At 44.9% G+C, this 17,438-nt stretch overlaps 2 protein-coding genes and 1 long non-coding RNA gene across 3 annotated transcripts; 2 read left to right on the top strand and 1 right to left on the bottom strand.

The window, feature by feature from the left end:
• Nucleotides 1-233: 233 nt before the first annotated feature.
• LOC146892795 (uncharacterized) lies at nucleotides 234-6,056 on the bottom strand. The gene is made up of 3 exons (XR_015004300.2): nucleotides 5,788-6,056; nucleotides 3,652-3,747; nucleotides 234-444 (listed from the first exon to the last, which is right to left on the bottom strand). It is a non-coding gene; the product is annotated as an uncharacterized LOC146892795 (long non-coding RNA).
• LOC146892794 (beta-defensin 127-like) lies at nucleotides 1,410-6,235 on the top strand. The gene is made up of 2 exons (XM_085697212.1): nucleotides 1,410-1,509; nucleotides 5,923-6,235. Exons 1-2 carry the CDS (start codon nucleotides 1,410-1,412, stop codon nucleotides 6,153-6,155), a joined length of 333 nt encoding a protein of 110 aa, XP_085553338.1. The 3' UTR covers nucleotides 6,156-6,235.
• Nucleotides 6,236-11,084: 4,849 nt separating this feature from the next.
• Nucleotides 11,085-16,039, top strand: LOC125407795 (defensin beta 118). Its single transcript, XM_048445642.2, has 2 exons — nucleotides 11,085-11,225; nucleotides 15,807-16,039. Exons 1-2 carry the CDS (start codon nucleotides 11,132-11,134, stop codon nucleotides 16,037-16,039), a joined length of 327 nt encoding a protein of 108 aa, XP_048301599.2. The 5' UTR covers nucleotides 11,085-11,131.
• Nucleotides 16,040-17,438: the final 1,399 nt, after the last annotated feature.

The raw sequence follows: 17,438 nt of genomic DNA, 5'->3' as shown, positions 1-17,438 counted from the left end.
CTCAAAACAGTACAGTCAGTTTAAACTCCCAGTGAGTGGAAGGACAAGGGGTGCTAACAATAACCGAAATGGGAGAGAAGGCTCACAATGGTCAATGAAACTGATTTCCACAACTGAAGAGAAGTGTCAATGTTTAGGTGGAAAGGGTTCACCAAATCCCAGGTGTATCGAAGGAAGAAGCACAGATACAACACAAATTCTTTTTTAATAATTTATTTTTATTTTATGTGCATCGGTGTTTTGCCTGCATGCATGTCTGTGTGAGGCTGTCAGATCTTGGAGTTGTAGATAGGTGTGAATTGCCACATGGGTGCTAGGAATTGAACCCCGGTCCTCTGAAAAAGCAGTCAGTACTCTTAACTGCTGAGCCATCTCTTCCTGTTCCTCCTTTTTTAAAGTCTCCATCCAACATGTTACAATCTCAGGATCTTCCACTCATTTAAACTGAAGAAGTAAAAGGTGTGGTTTTAGTCACTTTCCTGTTGTTGTGGTAAGATACCATAACCAAGGCAGTTTATGGAATGAAGGCTTTGTTTGGGGCTTGTGGTTCCGGGGAGTTCGACTCCATCACTAATATGGCAGGGAAGTGGAGCAGCAGGCAAGCATGGTGGCCAGAGCTGGAAGCTGAGAGGTCACACCTTGCTCCAAAACACAGGGCAGAGAGTGAACTGGGAATGGCATTGTGTGCCCCTCCCCAGTGATGCACTTCCTCTAGCAAGACCACACCTCTGAGGCCCACCCAAGCAGCTCCACCAACTAGGGCCAAGTATTCAAACCCCCTAGACTATGTGGAGAAATTGGTCTCCAGTCAACTGTGATGGAAAATGGCATGCGGAGTATAAAAGGCTGACCTCATGGCATGGAGAGTAGGCTAGTCTCCAGAAATTATGAAGAGCAAAGGCAAGAGGGGCTGGAGAAAGACTGGCCACAGGGGATTCAGCTATGGTTACAGGAAGAACACACTCTGGGCTTCTATTGCCCAACACTATGTAAAAATACATTCATTCATGTCGTTAAAATATTCTTTCATGAGGTACCTATATTGACATCTCTATCCCAAGAAAGATAGCAATAGGACAATTTCTGCCCACAAGGAATCTTCAGCTGTCTCCATGCAATGTCACACATGTTGATACACAATGACACGCCCACACATGCAAGGAAGACTTTCTAGTGTGCATGGCCTCTCTGTGTATACGTCCATGATGTTTTTGAACGTCTCTTCCCTTCTCTACCTTCCCTCCAAGTACTTAAAAAACTGTGTTGAGCAGTGAACAACCACTTACGGCTGTTTGCCAAGAACCAATGCTCTTAATACTTCTCTCTGCATCATTCATCACTCACAGCTCACCTTCTGGACTCCACCCCATGGAAGTAAATAAAACCTGAGTCCAGAGCCCCATCACAGAATGTTCTGGACTCTTGGATGTGTCACATCCTTCTCAAATATCATGAAATACTTGCTCCTGACTCTTATGGTATTTTTTATCCTGTTCCAGTTGTTTCCAGGTAAACAGAACCAAGGAAAAGGATGAGAGAGTTAGGCTGGTGGAGTTGCTGGTAGGATATTTGCTTTCCTTCCATCCATTGTGGGCATGGTTCTCTGGTGTGGCTGAAATCTGCTAGACTACGTGAGCTGAGCAGAATGCTTGGGAGTGTGTCTGGCGAGCATCTCTGGAGCTGTGGGATTGGGCAGAGTGTCTTTTAAGAAAACCCTTTCATATCCAGCTCTTTCCCCTACTACTTTGCTTCAATCAGTGCTCCGATGATCCAGCCAGAGGGCTGTCTTACTTCAGCAATTTTCCCAGTCTTCTCTGACGGTGCGCCCTGAAGCCTTCCTTAGATGCTGGGTTCTATAATTACTTCCCATGAAGTCCCCATTCTGTTCTGGGATGAAAGAGTCCACAGAGCGGTCATGTGGAAGAGAATGTAGACCACACTGCATCTTTTCAGCCACAGACGTCTGATGCTTGGTTAATGATTTACAATACAGTTTCATAAGGAAATGGTCATAGTTTTGGAATTACTGTTTGTACAGACTTGGATGGTTTTTAGAAAAGAGATGATACTCTTCTTCTCATATATGAAAGCCCATTCTTGGTGTGCACATAAATCCACATAAATATGTGTGGGAATGGAGTTCCTTTTGGTAAAAATGTAAGTCCATTGCTTTAAAAATATTTACCTTGGCAAACATACTCAACATTGTAGTTGGCACATGCATATCTGCCTTGATGCTTCTAGAAGTCATATGTTATTCCATCATACAGATTATTGAAAGTGTATACATCTATTCCTTATTGGGGATAAAATTAAGTATTTCCAGATCTTTCATAAAGCGAGCAAAAACTAACAATGAGTTTTTGCAAACTTGGGTGAAATTTTCTAAATAATTTCTAGAGGTGAACTTGCTAGGTCAAGAGTAACTTTATGATTTAAGTTTTTATGAGTACTTTTTCAGAGACTCCTTTGAGACCTACATATCTGGAAGAAGTTATTCCCTTCCTAGTGTTTTAGGTGACCTGAGAAGGTGTTCATCATGCATGTACAATTCTGGAAGTCTGTTATGCTTCCATTCAAAGTCAAATTTTGGTTTTTGTTGGCATTCTGGTGATCCAGCCTGCTGCATTCCAAAGTGTAGTAAACTATTATATTTTTAATCAGCTTTCAAAGCTCAATACAAATTTTATTTCTTTTTGCTTTGTTTTGTTTTTTCTCTCCTTTCCTCTCTCCCTCCTTCTCTCCCCCTCCTTCCTTCCTTCCTTCCTTCCTTCCTTCCTTCCTTCCTTCCTTTCTTTCTTTCTTTCTTTCTTTCTTTCTTTCTATTCCTGAGACAGGGTTTCTCTTTGTAACCCAGACTGGCCTCACAGAGGTCCATCTGCCTCTGCCCCCTAAATACTGGGGGAATAAGCACAAGTTCCTGTATCTGCTAGACCTATACTTAACATACTTATATAGATTTTTCTCTAGCTGCCTCCTTTTACCTATTTTCATCCTAACATTTAAATGACATTTTTTAATTAAAATTATATGTATTTCTTCTTAGATTACAAAAGGCAGTAAATTTGGAGGGAGGTAATTTTTTATTAGTTCCTTGAGGATTTTCATGGCCTGTTTTGATCGTATTCATTCCCCTTCCCCTAACTTCCCAGATCCCCTTTCCCTGCCTACCCAGCTCTGTGCCCTCCTTTTAAAAACAGCACATGGATGTAGCCCAGCAGGCTCATCCCAGGGTCTAAATGCCTCTGCTGTGGCCTCCTGAGTCTGGGATTAGAGGTGCTCACCACCATACCTGCTGAGGTAGTCATAGACGCTACTGCTGGTTAAGTACGGCTTTCCAAGAGGTCAGTTTTCTAAACCCTGTATATCCTTAGCCACAGGGAAACAAAACAGTTCAGGATTTCATCTCATCTTAGAACAGGACAACAGATGTCAACCAGTGCCATAGGGATGTGGGGAGGGGACCATCTACACTGTTGGTGGGAAGATGAGTTGGTGCGATGTTGTAGGGATGCGGGCGAGGGGACCCATGTACACTGTTGGAGGGAAGATGAGTTCATGCTGCCAGTATGAAAATCAATAAGAGGAATCCTCAAAACACTAAAACCCGACCTAGCACATGGCCCAGCTGCACCATTTCTGGATACACACCTGCAGGACTCTAAAGCAGCACGCCAGAGATATCCATACTGGGGTGTTTTAATGCAGTCGCTCAGAACAGCCAGGTTGCAGGATCAGCTTGGATCTCTGTCAGAAGGTAAGTAAAGTGTGGCAGATATACACATGGAGTTTAGTCTACAACTATTACAAGGGATCAAATCACATTGTTTTCCAGAAAATGACTGGAATCTTGTGAAGTCATACACAAAATAGAACAATATCACACGTTTTGTCTCGTGTGTGGGTCTTACAACTTTTTATAATTGCATAAACTAACTGTCTCTATCTGTCAGATGCTATGAAAGCTGAGGGAGACCAAGGGAAGGGAGGAGACTCTAGGGAGAGTGAAAGGAGGGAAGGAACTAAGGAGCCGGAATGAGACTGCTAAACTCAGAGTCCATGATCACTGTGAAAGACGTCTCTAGTGTGAAGCCAGCGCTTTGTGTGGGGGACAGACGTCGATAAGAAACCACTGTGACTCTGAGAAAACTTTGTGGCTGAGGATACAACATTCGGGTGCTGCAAATGGACAATGACATTGGATGTGTTTTCCGATTCATTTATTTCATTTTTCTTAATTAAAATGTGTTTCATTAAAAAGTCCATTTAGGTTCACTTAATAATCAACAGCCAGATTTTAGAAAGAAATTTTTGATTTATTTATTTTATTTTATGTAGATGGTTGTTCTGCCTGAGTGTGTGGATGGAAGGCCAGAAGAGGGCACCAGATCCCCGGGAACTAGAGTTATAGTCAATCATGAGTCACCACGTGGGTGCTGGGAACTAGTGCTTTTAACTGCTCAGTCATCTCTCCAGGGCAGCAACAGACAGGTTTTTGACAGATGGGGTGCTGATAACAACTTCCATGAGATCTGGGGGCACTGGAACCACCCAGGTGTTTCCTGTGAGGTTACCAACAAGCCTTTCACAGACCTGTTGTTGTTTCAACCTTGGGCTCTTTGAAAAGGGTGCCGTCAATTAAGTATTTACTGTTGGGAAGATGGTCTTGCACAGATGCTATAGCATCTTTTTCATTTACAGCACACAGATTCTCCCAGCCCCCATCATCTGTGGAATCATCAGAAGGCCTAATTTGCAAGTCCATTTCTGATTGGCTGAATCCAAACCTCTCTAGGGGTGCTCCCAGCAATCTATGATTTAGCAAGCCTTAAAGTGGGGATCATTGCATGTTTTTCTACAGCTGTGTTTCTGGGGTACCCCATGCTGATTTAATTATATTGCCATCTCATATTTGAAGTCACTTTATCAAGCTATGATTGATACAATGGAGCAGTATGTATTAATATGTGCTAGCAGGTGGATTCAAAGGCGAGTGTAAGATTATCATTGCAGTCTATATATGTCTTGATTACTTACCTATTGTTGAGAAGAGATGCCATGACCTAGGTAACTTATAGACAAAGGAGCTTATTGGGGGCTTACAGTTTCAGAGGGTTGGTCCACAACCATCATGGGGAGAGCATGGCACCAGGCAGGCAGGCAGGCATAGGACTGGAGTTAAAGTTGAGAGGTCACTCATGTTGAGAAAACAGCTATGAAGAGAGATGGCTAACTAGGAATGGCGTGGTCTTTTTAAACCCCAGTGTTACACCTCTTCCAACAGGACCACACCTCCTAGTCCTTCCCAGACAGTTCTATCAACTGGGAACCAAGCATCCAAACATACGAGCCTATGGGGACCATTTTTTTTTCAAACCACCACAGCACCATAAACCCACTTGTCACCTCCAAAGCTTCCTTCTTCCTGAAGCAAAGGTTAGTAATATGCTTCTGACAACAACTGTAGAACCTAGTCAGACAGTGGTAGTACAAATCTTTAATCCCAGCACTCAGGAGACAGAGGCCAGGCTGGTCTACAAAGCTAGTTCCAGGACCAAGGCTACACAAAGAAACTCTGTCTTGAATTTAAAAAAAAATCATAGAGCATGTTGAAGTTAGAATTCTGTATCTGTGAAAATAACTCAGCTGGCACAGAGTGACGGTAGTCTATTGTGCACATAATTTACAGGATCCCACAGCTTCTTACCGAGTAACCCCAGTTCCCACTAGCTAGTGAGCTCCTTTGGCATTGGTGGTAAGACCTTGGAGACTATGGCATAACCCAACCTTTCTTTGCGATGCTTGCATGATCTTCTTTAATGAGTCCGGGGCTGTTGTGGCGATAGCTGAGGCAGTGACCCAGTGGATCTTCTGGATGAGCACCCATAGCTTCGGCTAATGGCCTCTCTCTGCTCTTGTCAGTCTGCAGGTGCCGCAAAGCTTGCTGGGTCATCAGAGGACACTGCAGGAAGTATTGCAGATTTGGGGAGCAGGTGAAGAAGCCATGCATCAACGGGGACTACTGCTGCACTTCAAGCAAGGTGGAGTCTTTGCCACAGCCCCCCGCAAAAACGGTTAGGCAGAATTTCAAGGACTATCACAAAACCATGCCGGTCATGGCCTTTATGGACAATGGTGAAATAGGGTTAAGCTGAAAAGAATTTGGTCCTCTGCAGAGCAGGGAATGCCAGCTCAAGTCTCTCCCATGGGCACATTAAATGTGTGACCTCCTCTCTGCTGTCTTTCTTCTCTGCTCTCTCTCGGGGCTGGTGGCAGGCCTTGAGGTGCCAATGCACGTAACAAACCAGTGCTGAACATTCCAAGAGTTAGATAGAAATAGAAAATTTCCGGCACTCTTCCTCAAACATAAATACCAAATTGTTTCACCCAAGACAAGCCATTTCTTCTGGGCCTCCTTGTTTGTACCCCATATCTGTGGCTCCATGTTCCCCATCTGAGTGTCTGCCTTTCAAGGGGTAATGGGGAAGTCACTAAGGACACTCTTGTGTTACCCTTGTTTTCTAGTTTGATGTGAGAAACTCCTAGGTGTTTGGTTGTTGTTACCCACAACTACCAGGACACAAAGAGTTCTTTACATAACATGGAAAATACCTATAATTAGTCCATCCCATGTATCACTAGATTGTCTTTCACCCTAGACTTCTGTCTTACATCCTGCCCAAGTGAGATGGGCCTGGGAAATCCTTCTGCCCACTTGGCTTAAGAAAAATGAGCTGGGAATGTCTCTGTGACAGAACTCTTACCTGGCCTGTGTGAGACTTTCTATTCAGTCGTGTGTGTGTGTGTGTGTGTGTGTGTGAGAGAGAGAGAGAGAGAGAGAGAGAGAGAGACAGACAGACAGACAGACAGACAGACAGACAGACAGACAGAAAACATGCTGGAAGATAATACAAAATGTCCTTCAGTTTCTTTAATAAATGACACAGGAAAACTGGAGATCGATACAATTAAACATAGACATGAGATCCAGATGATATAGACAGATGCCTAAGAATGAAGTCCGACTGCCTCACCATCCCTCCCAAAGACCAACCCCACACAGCTTAAGCATCAACCTGAAATTACAAAATGACTGCAAGAAAGCATGGTAGAAAGAAACACAGCCCCTAGTCTAAGCCATGATGCTTTAAACTTTCCTCAAAATATCAGGAAACAGAAGCAGAAATAGACAGAGGGGATTACATCAAACTGAGTGCCTCTGTACAGTCAAGACAACATCCGGAAGCCTGAGGTGACAAGCTACAGACTGGGAGAAGGTATTTGCATTGATGTACCAGATAAGAAGGGATCGATTCTCAGACTATAAAAGACTGAACTCTGTATAGAAAGGAAACAATGAATGTGGGTTTTAAACTAGAAAGGGGTCTCAACAGACGTTCTTCTAAAGAACACACACTGGCCAACAGGCATACAAAAAAAAAGATGCTCCAAATCAGCAGAGAAATGAGAGTTAAACTACTCTGAGATGTCACTGCACCTGTTGAAATGACTAATGTCAGAAATAAGACAAATATAAACTCAAAAGAAACCGGGGGGGCTGGCAAATCCTTCACATTGCAGCTGGGAGTCTAAATTAGGATGGCCATTACAGAAAACAGCCAGATAGATGTTGGGGGAGGAGCAAAAAGCAAAACTAAGGGTAAAAATCAAATTACAGAGTGATCCAACAGCCCAACTTCTAAGTATTTATCCAGGGATTTAGAGTCTGTGCACTCCGCTAAGAGCCTGGCTTTTAGAAAACCGCTAAAAGCAAACTTGACTTCCCCTCCCAAACTGGACCAGCAATAACACAAGGTGGGCACTTAGGGTGGGAAAAGAGGAAGTAGCTGGATATCAAGGACATCTCCCCAGAAGATGCCTGAAAAGGAACATCCCAAAGCTAGCAAAAAGTTAGGAGAGAGCAGCTATAGACTTGAGGGAGACAGGCAGGGCTTGAGGAGGGAGTAAACGGTGCTGTGAAATCAGTCACCACACCACCCTCAAATTGCAGAAGAGGATGCTGGAAAGACACAACCATGAAGGATTTAGAAGTGACCGCAGTCATATAGTGACAGGCTGATCATTCAGGCCACATTTTACTAAGATGAGCAGAAGAGGAATGGAGAGGGCTGGAGCTACCCTTTCAAAATCTGTGTACATAAAAAGAGGTGTGGGAGGATGGTGTGTGGGCCAGCATGTAGTCCTTGCCATAGCTGTGTAGTGGCTGGGGGACTTACAGGGATGAAACGACTCAACAATTGCCAAGTTCGATCCCATCCGGTGCTAAAACTGTCTCTGTGGAAACACCATCGCCCCTGCTGATGAATTCTCTAAGCAGCTACTGAGGTGTGGCAGAACAGAAGCCAGTGACTTCAGGAGGGACGTGTCTACCCAAACACCACGCCAGGTGCCTGAATAGATCCAGTGAAACATGAACCAGAACGAAGAACAAAGCCTCAATTTATTCCAGGCTTCACTCTTGTGGGTCTTGATTCCAAAACCCATATGGTGGTTATTGTTTAATTGGGGGCAGGGTGGTAACCAGTAGACTCATACTGGTGGGATGGCTCAGTGGGTAAAGGTGCTTGCTGGCCAGGCTAAGAATCTGAGTTTGATCCCTGGATTCCAAATAAAGATGGAAAGAGAGAATTGACTCCACAAAGTGGACTCGAACCGTCACACGTGCACCAAGACACATGTGCCCACACACCCACCTCTCTCTCCGTCTCTGTCTCTGCTTCATACATACACATGCATACACACAATAATAATAATAATAATAAAGTAAATTAATAAATATTTTAAACTATACAAAAAAGAAAAAAAACAGCAAACTGTAGAATCTGGCCCCACACATATTTTGCAAGGTATACTTAAAGAAATTAGCAGTCTCAGCTCTTCTCACACAGAAGTTGATAGACTTTGTAACCCAGATGGGTAAGCATGCTGAGTTCTGACCCCAGCGTGGTTGGAATGGGTCTAAGAGAATAACCATTAAATTTACATGGCTGACTTTAGGTCCGGAAGTCATGAGGAAAGCTCCCAGGCAAACTGACTGGTTTCTAGACCGCAAAGATTCCAAATTCTCCATTTCATGTGATTCAGCCCACCCGTTGTGTGCCAGGGCCTCGTCTTTCATTAAAGCTTTGGTTTTCCCATGATAAAACTGAGTTGGGGTATTACGCTTACACTAAAGTTCTACAAACCATGGAATTAGGAGTCTCACACTTTGTAGAATGAGCTAGCCCCAAAGTCCCACCAAGCTGCACAATTAAATCTGAAGTCTGGGGGCTGGAGCGGCGGCTCAGCGGTTAGCACTTACAGCTCTTCAAAGAGACCGCAATTCTCAGAACCTGTGTCAGGTGGTCACCCTGCCTGTAATTCCAGCTCCAGACCTGATGCCCTCTTCTGAATTCCTCAGGCACTGCACCCTGTGTACAAACCCAAGCACCCACAAATACAGGTAGTAAATAAAAATTAAAACAAAAATCTTTTTTATTAAATCTGAGTCTGAGTTTTTACAAGGGTGGTCTTCATGATTCTCTGACTACTCTTTCTGGAAGATCTAAGGCCTGAGTGTGCCAGGGTTTTCTGGGGGCTACACTGAATTCAAAACCCTTCTTACTCCATAATCTCTGTGGTCATTTTTTTCTACCACCACCATTGAGGTGGCCAGATTCGGTTTGTACTTGAGGCGTTTTGCTTCTGTAATTCAATCTCGAGCCACCAAGGTCACAGTTGAATTAATTATAATGTCAATGAACTACCCACCTACCACTCTTCCATTGGCAGGAAGTTCAACACCATCTTCAAAACCAAGAGCAACACGAGCCCCGCCTCCACCTCCATAGCCCTGTGGTAAACACAGTGCCACGGTAGAAGTGGCTGTAGGGCTATGGGTCTAGGCTATCTTGAAGGCTAGACCAGTCTTCTGTATCCCAAAGTCATATCTAGATGTCGGGTGCCCCGCGCTCGGCCTCGCCTGCAAGAACCACGCGGGACACAGGATCCTTCTGCAGAAATGGCTTTAATCCTCTTGGGAGCTAGAGCATAAGCCATATGGCGGAGACCCAGATATGATGGAACCCATCCCTTATATAGGAAACAGACCCTGCTTCGGACGTGTCACTCTTGGATTGGTCAATTGTCCATAATCCCAGGTAAATGCCTCGGGAATAGGCGGGGACAGTAATGGAAAAATACCAACACGTGTGCGTTCACCTGGCGGTGAAGCCGGATGTCAGCGCCATCTTGATGATGGAGAATGTGGCTGCGGCCTTCTACAGTCGGGGCCTTTGCAAACAATGCCCAGACCTCCAGTGCCCCCAGGGTGCCCGTGTCAGCAATAACACCCAAAGTTACCATGAGTGCCTTCGACAGGGAGTGTTCTTGGCAACAGCGGGTAACTTTGTATGGCCACCTGTTGGAGTCACACTATACATTGAATTCCTCACCCGTTATTGTAAGCCAACTCTACTATCAAGTGTCTTTCCCCGACGGAGTGTAGGCAAGGTGAGCTCTTCAGTTTCTATATGAACATATGTCTGTTATCTCTGGTTTCCATGAACCTCCGCTGACCATGTGCTTTGTGTATCAGGGGCTTTGTCCAGACACTGAGAAGGAGAGGTCTTTTGGGATGGGGGAGGCATGAAGAAGGGTTTGAGACAGGTTTCTCTGTGTAGCTTTGGCTGTCCTAGGACTTTCTCTGTAGACTGGGCTGGCCCCTAACTCAGAGATCTGCCTACCTCTGCCTCTTAAGCGCTAGAACAAAAGATGTGTGCCACCCACCTGGCTGGAGGAGAGCGCTCTTGAGAGCAGACTTAGACTAGAGTGAGGGCGACGATGGGTAAGGGGCGGGCCACCAAGAGGGCTGGAGATGCTGAGGATAGAGTCCCAGTGTGAGTTCTCCCTCTCCGGACTACTGAACAGCTCAAGGCCTGTGACTTACAGGTTTGGCACATGCTCTCAGGGCCTGTTTCAGATGCTCAGTCCACATAGCAGCCAAGGGGCTGATGTTTTGCTTGGATACGCTTTTACATCTCTCTCTGGCTCAGTGCTCACCCCTCTGCCCCCACTCCAGAAAAACCCAATAAAAATCTTGATCGGATTCACACTGTGCCCAGCGTTCTGGATGCCTGGATCTCCCACCTACTGCTTCCCGAGAACCATGAGGCTTCTGCTGTTGGCTCTTCCTGTCCTTGCTCTTCTACCCCAAGTGATCCCAGGTAACAGAAGCCAGGGAAGTGACCACAGTGAAGGTCTAATGGGCCCTGGCCTCTGGGGGACAGTGGGTGGCGGACAGTGGGCGGCTGCTCTCCTAACACAGCCAGCACCACATTCCTCGCTGAAACAGTGTCTGCAAGGGTGGGATGGAGGTCAGTCAGGCAATCCTCAGGGAAGCCTCCACAGCCAGAGTTCCTCCACGCGCCACGTGTCCACCTAAAGAACAAGGTTAGACTTTCATCCTCCTCCGTTCTCTTCCTGGCCTGTGGAACTCTAGGAAACACCTCCCAAACCCACAGCCTTATGGCATCTTGGTCTTCTCAATGTCTTTCTATTGCTTTCCCAGGAGACCCTTTGTCTTCTCTTGTTCTTCAAAACGTCTGCAGAGCTGTTACGTGGATGGCAGAGCTGGCTTTCTTCTCCCTTGTACCCTGAAAGTCTAGAGCGTGATAACCACTGTTTTTTAAAAGGTTACCCAAAGACACAGCTGGAACCCTGACTCTATCACTCTGGAAAGCTCCTGCACAAATCTCCCAAGGCAGATCTCAGAACTTGGTAAACTCGTTAAAGTGACCTGCAAGTTTGTTTCAAAAAACTAAATATACCATCCCCATGATTATACAACGTTCTTGTTTCATTTCATATTTTGTGACTACCTAGAGTTCTGCCTCATTCCTTACAAATTCAAAAAATTCTATTGTAATAAAAACCATGGCTGGGCATAGTAGTGCTCGCCTTGACTCCCAGCATTAGGGAGGCAGAGTCAGAGGCAGGTGGATCTCTGTGAGTTCCAGACCAGCCTGGTCTACATCACAGTAAGTTCCAGGACAGCCAAAGCTACAGAGTGAGACCTATATCTAAAAACCAACCAACCAAACAAACAAACAAAGAAACAAAACAACAAATAAACAAAACCTAAAATCAAAAAACCATAAATTTATATGAAATCATTTAGAACCTCTTTAGCCACCCATGAGAAGGAGTGTATGATATACTTCCCCGTGTGGGTATATATAAGGGTTTACCTAGGATAGGTTCCTAAAAGAGAAACGGTCATGCTAAAGGTCAGTTGACTTTTTCTTTCACTTCACGAATTCCTCCCTTATAGACCCGTCAGGACCCCACCAGTAGGAGTCGCTGGCTTTCGGAGCCTTGAGTGACTTTCAGCTGCGGCAGAGGACAGAATCAGGGAGAATTCTTTGGGATCTTTAGGAGACCCAGCTGTGTCTGCCCTGCATTCTGATGGGGATGGAAAAGCAGTCCATGGCCCCAGAAACTCGGGCACGCAGTGAGAGAAGGAACTTTGTATGACACACTTTGGGGTGTCTCTAGCCAGACCCTTGAAGGCAAGAGTTGGGACAAGGAAGGAGTATAAAGTCTTCTTTGTCCTGGACACCCCCCTACTTCAGAAATGACAAAAATCAGTCACTGGTGACAGGAGGACCTCCTGAGCCTCTCAAGTACAGGGCGTGAGGCCCATCTTCAGGACCCTTCATCATGATCGCCACCGCACTTGGTGTTATTTCTACAGGTCTGACGGATAAAAGTGTCTCACCCTGTTGTTTCAACCTGTGTGTATTCCCCAGGGGTCAACCCCTGCAAACGGCTTCCTCTCAAGACCTTCAGTCCCCTTGTGAGTTCAGCCTTATTACTTCCCCATCTAACTGACTTCGCAATCACCACAGCTTCCTTGCTGATCTTTGGAAAACTTCAAGGTCAGCCTGCCTCTGGGTCTTTGTATTTGCTGTTCCCCTGCCTGACATGCTCTTCCCCTAATTACACTCCCTCTCTCACATCCTCTCAAGAGAAGTCTCCCCTCTTCCTTGCTAACCACTTATAGCCTACCCCCACCATCTGCTCGTCTTCCTTCCACAATGCATATCTACAGCTAACTGTTAAACATGCTTCTCCTATCATCATATAAAATCTGAACTACCCACGAGAAGGGCATGTCTGATCTGTTTTGTCTTTAGCAGTTGCCAGCTCTTGCATCTTGAGCGGTGTGCCTGGCACACTGTAGGCACTCAGCAAACAACGGTTCAGTGTTTCAGTAGATGCGCAAAGTCAACAGAAGCAGCTTCTCCTCCCTCCAGTAGCCGGCTGCTTAACATGCGTGCCTGATGCAGCATGCAGGCAGGCGTTCTTTACGTATTTGTGATTAAATGCCCTGGTCGGCCCTAGCCACTGGACGTATCGTCTGCAATCTGTCGCCTCTCAGGACATGGACTTTGCCCAAAGTTCAACCACACAGTGTCTCATACGCAGTGTCTGGGATTTTGTAAAAGGCGCCTCCTGATCCTCACACCCAAAAGGATCCTCTGTCATTATTCTCTAACATTTTAACTCTTTTTCCACACTTTGACCTTTAGCTGCCAGATGTGGTAAATAATCCATTTTATTTTCCCCGAAGACTGGGTTAGCTCTCCCGGCTCTCCACAGTATGTGGAATAGTTTACACTGTCTCCCTCCCTTCCGGGGACTCCTTACTGCAGGCATCCGAGTGTGCTATCCTGTCTGCTTGGGCTATTTACTCTTTTGGCAATGGTGTGTGTGTCAAATACCATACCTTTATAGTGAGTCAGGGTCAAGAGGGGCAAATTTCTGTTTCACTTTAAAGAAAAATATAACCTTGGCTGCCAGTGATCATTATTTTTAATTATGAATTTGAGGTGAAATACTTGAGCCTCCCGAAACTCCCACTAGAATTTGAAGGGAATTACACTAAATGTGTGGATTACATTGGGAAATAATGAGTCCTTATAACAATCATGTCATTCCATGGGAGAGAGAGAACATGTCTTCATGGTTAGAGTCTTAACAGAAACCCCAGAGAAGTCGTGTGCAATCTTAATTTAAAAGAAAATGCCTCAGAGCCAGGGCTTGGTGTGTACACTTTTAATCCCAGAACTCAGGAGACAGAGGCGTGGGGGGGGGGGGTCCTCTGTGAATTCGAGGCCAGTCTGGTCTACATAGTGAGTTCCAAGCCAGCCAAGGCTACATATTGAAATTGTGTCCACCACTATCACCAAAATAAATAAATAAATGATAAAAGATAAAGTTATGAAGAGCACCTGCTTCTGTTCGTGCACAGAAACACTGTTAATTCTTGCAAATTCCTACAAATCAAATTAATTACAATTGTTTATTTGTTTTTAAGATATTAGAGCCATGGCTGCTCTACTGTGTAATAATTTTATCTCTATTTCTAATTCTTATGCACTTTTTTCCTCTCCTCTAAATAGTGATGCAGTCCACTGCTATTATTTGGACAGTAGTGATAACAGAGCTTGTTTCGTTTTCCACTTCTCAATAGAAATGGAAGTTTCTCCATCAGATAATACTAGCTCTGGGATTTGATGTACAAACATCACCAAACTGAGGAAAATCCAGCTGGTTGTGATTCACGCTTTAATCCCAGCATTTGGGAAGCAGAGGCAAATGGGAGCTCTGTGAGTTTGAGGCCAGTCTGGTCTACTTAGCAAGTTCTAGGCCAGTCAGAACTGCATAATGAGGCCCTGTCTCAAAAAGAATTAAGAAAAATTTACCTTGTTTTTCTGCATCTAGATAATTAAATGACTACCTCCTTCATTCTACAAAAGTTGTTTCTTTAGTAGATTTCCTAACATTAACATTATTGGCATCTGGGGTTGAATCCTACTTGATGGTGCTATATTAATTTATTTTCAATGAACATTGGTTCATATTTCATTTTAAAAATTTTAAATCTGTATTAAGAAACTAGATTTACACCTTTCTCATTTTAGAACAAAGACGACGCAAGTCTCATAAAATAAGCCACTTAGCTATTCGAGTGCATCTCGCATCTCAGAGTTCTAGAGCCCCAGCCTGAGGATCCCAGGGGAAAGCCTCCTGACTAGTCTAATTCTCGCTAGTCAAATCCTTGCGCCAGTCCACGCTTCCAGCGAATGCTCCTGGTGTAGCTGTGCAGGAATGCATTGCATTATCCCTAAAACCGCAAATATTTGCTATGTGCACGTGAGCGTGGTTTTACAGTGTCTTAATGTGTTTGGAGAAATTAGCCAGCCTAGTGCAAATAACTAAGCCGCCGTCATGAGGTGAAATTTTTAATATAATTGTTCGTGTGTATTTATTTACTTAGTTTTACTGGGGGGAGGAGAAGAGCACATGTGTGTGCGCGCCACGGTGTATTCATGGAGGTCAGAGGAAAAAAAACAAAAAAACGTGGGAACCAGTCAGTCCTCTTCCTCCATGGATGGGGTCTGAGGGCCAAACTCAGGGCCACCAGGCTTAGCAGCAAGGGCTGTGACGTCATCTCAGCAACCCCAGGTGAGTTTCTTGATGTGGGTAGCTTGACACAGGTCTGGGGAGTTTTGTAATGGCTGTCCCCATTGCCTTGTAATCAGCAAGTTTCCTTTCATTGTTGAGTGATAATCGCACTCTGGGGAAAGTGAAACGTGGGCAGAAAACACAGACTACCGAGCTGCGGGGAGGAGCCTAGGGATGCAGTTCTGCCACCGCCCAAAGTAATTTGTGGAATGCCGGATCTACAGTCACGAAGCAACAATAACTTCAAATGACCCGTCTCTCCTTTGATTATTTAGCCTATGGTGGTGAGAAAAAATGCTTGAACGGATTGGGGAGCTGCAGGAAAAACTGCAAAGATGGAGAAATGTTTTGGGACACGTGTAAATATCGCAGAGTCTGCTGCATTCCAGACACTAGGGAGCGCAAGCGAAAGGTCTCCGTCGCTGTCGGTTGGACCACCGGGACCACTGAGGCAACCCCTGAAGACTCTACAGCCTCTGCAGCCTTTACAATGGACTTCGATTTTTAACTCGGAATTTATAAATATACAGGGAAATATTAAAAATACTTAGATGTGAGAGACTGGAGTGGAGACAAAGAACAAACAAGCAAACAAAACAAAAAAACCAGAGAGGTGGCTGGAGAGCTCTATCTCTGGAGTCTATGATAGTTCTTGACGTCTCAGAGGTCACTCGTTTGTGTCCCAAGAGTGACGGACTATGTTGTATATATAAGACATTGAAACACCCATGAGCTACCACCCCCTCCTGATTGTGTAATTCTAAAAAAGAAAAAAACAAAAAACAAAAAACCACTGTGTAAAGCATTCAAATGTTTCCACCAATAAACTCAGAGCCTACTGGGATGGCACTACAAAGCACAATGCCAGCAGGGACTATCTGCTTTCAGAGGTGAGGTCACTCAAGAAACTTCCCATGGAGCAATAAAGAAACTTGAGAACGTTCCAGAGTATTCGCAAGCCATCATGGCTGTAGAAGTACCAACCTTTTCTTAGGAAAGGAGAGAGAGTTTAACTCTTTGAAAAGAGAAGTAACCCCAGAGGACTGCAAGGACCAGCTAAGAGAAAATGAAGCTCCCTAGATAACAGGGGTGGAGTAGGGGAGGCTCTAAACTCAGGAGGAAACAAAGGTAAAAGGGGCATCACAAAGAGCAAGCAACCTTAGCCTTCCTAAGAAGGCAGCAATGGCGGAAGTGCTACCTAGAGGCACACTTCTGGAACTTCCAAACAGGCAATCTAATAGAGGTTGGATCATAGCCAGCTCCCGAAAAGAAGCTATACCAAAGCCAGCTGCATATTGGTGTAGGCCACAGTCAGAGAAGTAGAGAAAGATGTGGCCTTGGGGAGCAACTCTCCTATTGACATTAATTAGAATTAAAGAAAGAGCAACAAGATATCAGTGGAAAGTGAGACATAAAAAGTAAGCATTATGGCCAGCATGGTGGCTCAATGGGTAAAGGGACTTTCACTGCAAGCCTGATGACCCGAGTTCAATCCCTGGGACCCACATGAAGGTGGAAGGAAAGAACCAATTATGCAGAGTTGTCGTCCACTCACTACATGAACATGACAGGACACTCTTACACGGACACACATCATGTTCACACACAATAAGAATGAGTTGTTTAGAAATATAGTTTTTTAAAGCCCTCTAGAATTTTAGGAATTAAAAGGTCTTAACAATCATGGAGAAGGGCACGTATTGTTCAAATTCCTTCTGTAGTAACCACCAAACCCATCCCAGCCTCACAACCTGAGGTCATGACCAGACAGCTTACTCCAAATCCAACAGCTCTGCTTAGAAGTTCGTCCAGGCTTAACTGACTGCGTCCGCAAGACTACACACCTAGCCCATCCCGCCTGTGAGTCCTACATGGCATAGATTGCCATGGCTCATCCCAAATCCTTC

This window comes from Myodes glareolus, chromosome 10 (assembly GCF_982192425.1).
Source record: "Myodes glareolus chromosome 10, mMyoGla1.1, whole genome shotgun sequence".
Classification (NCBI taxonomy): domain Eukaryota; kingdom Metazoa; phylum Chordata; class Mammalia; order Rodentia; family Cricetidae; genus Myodes; species Myodes glareolus.
This window is presented reverse-complemented; position numbering and strand designations above follow the sequence as displayed.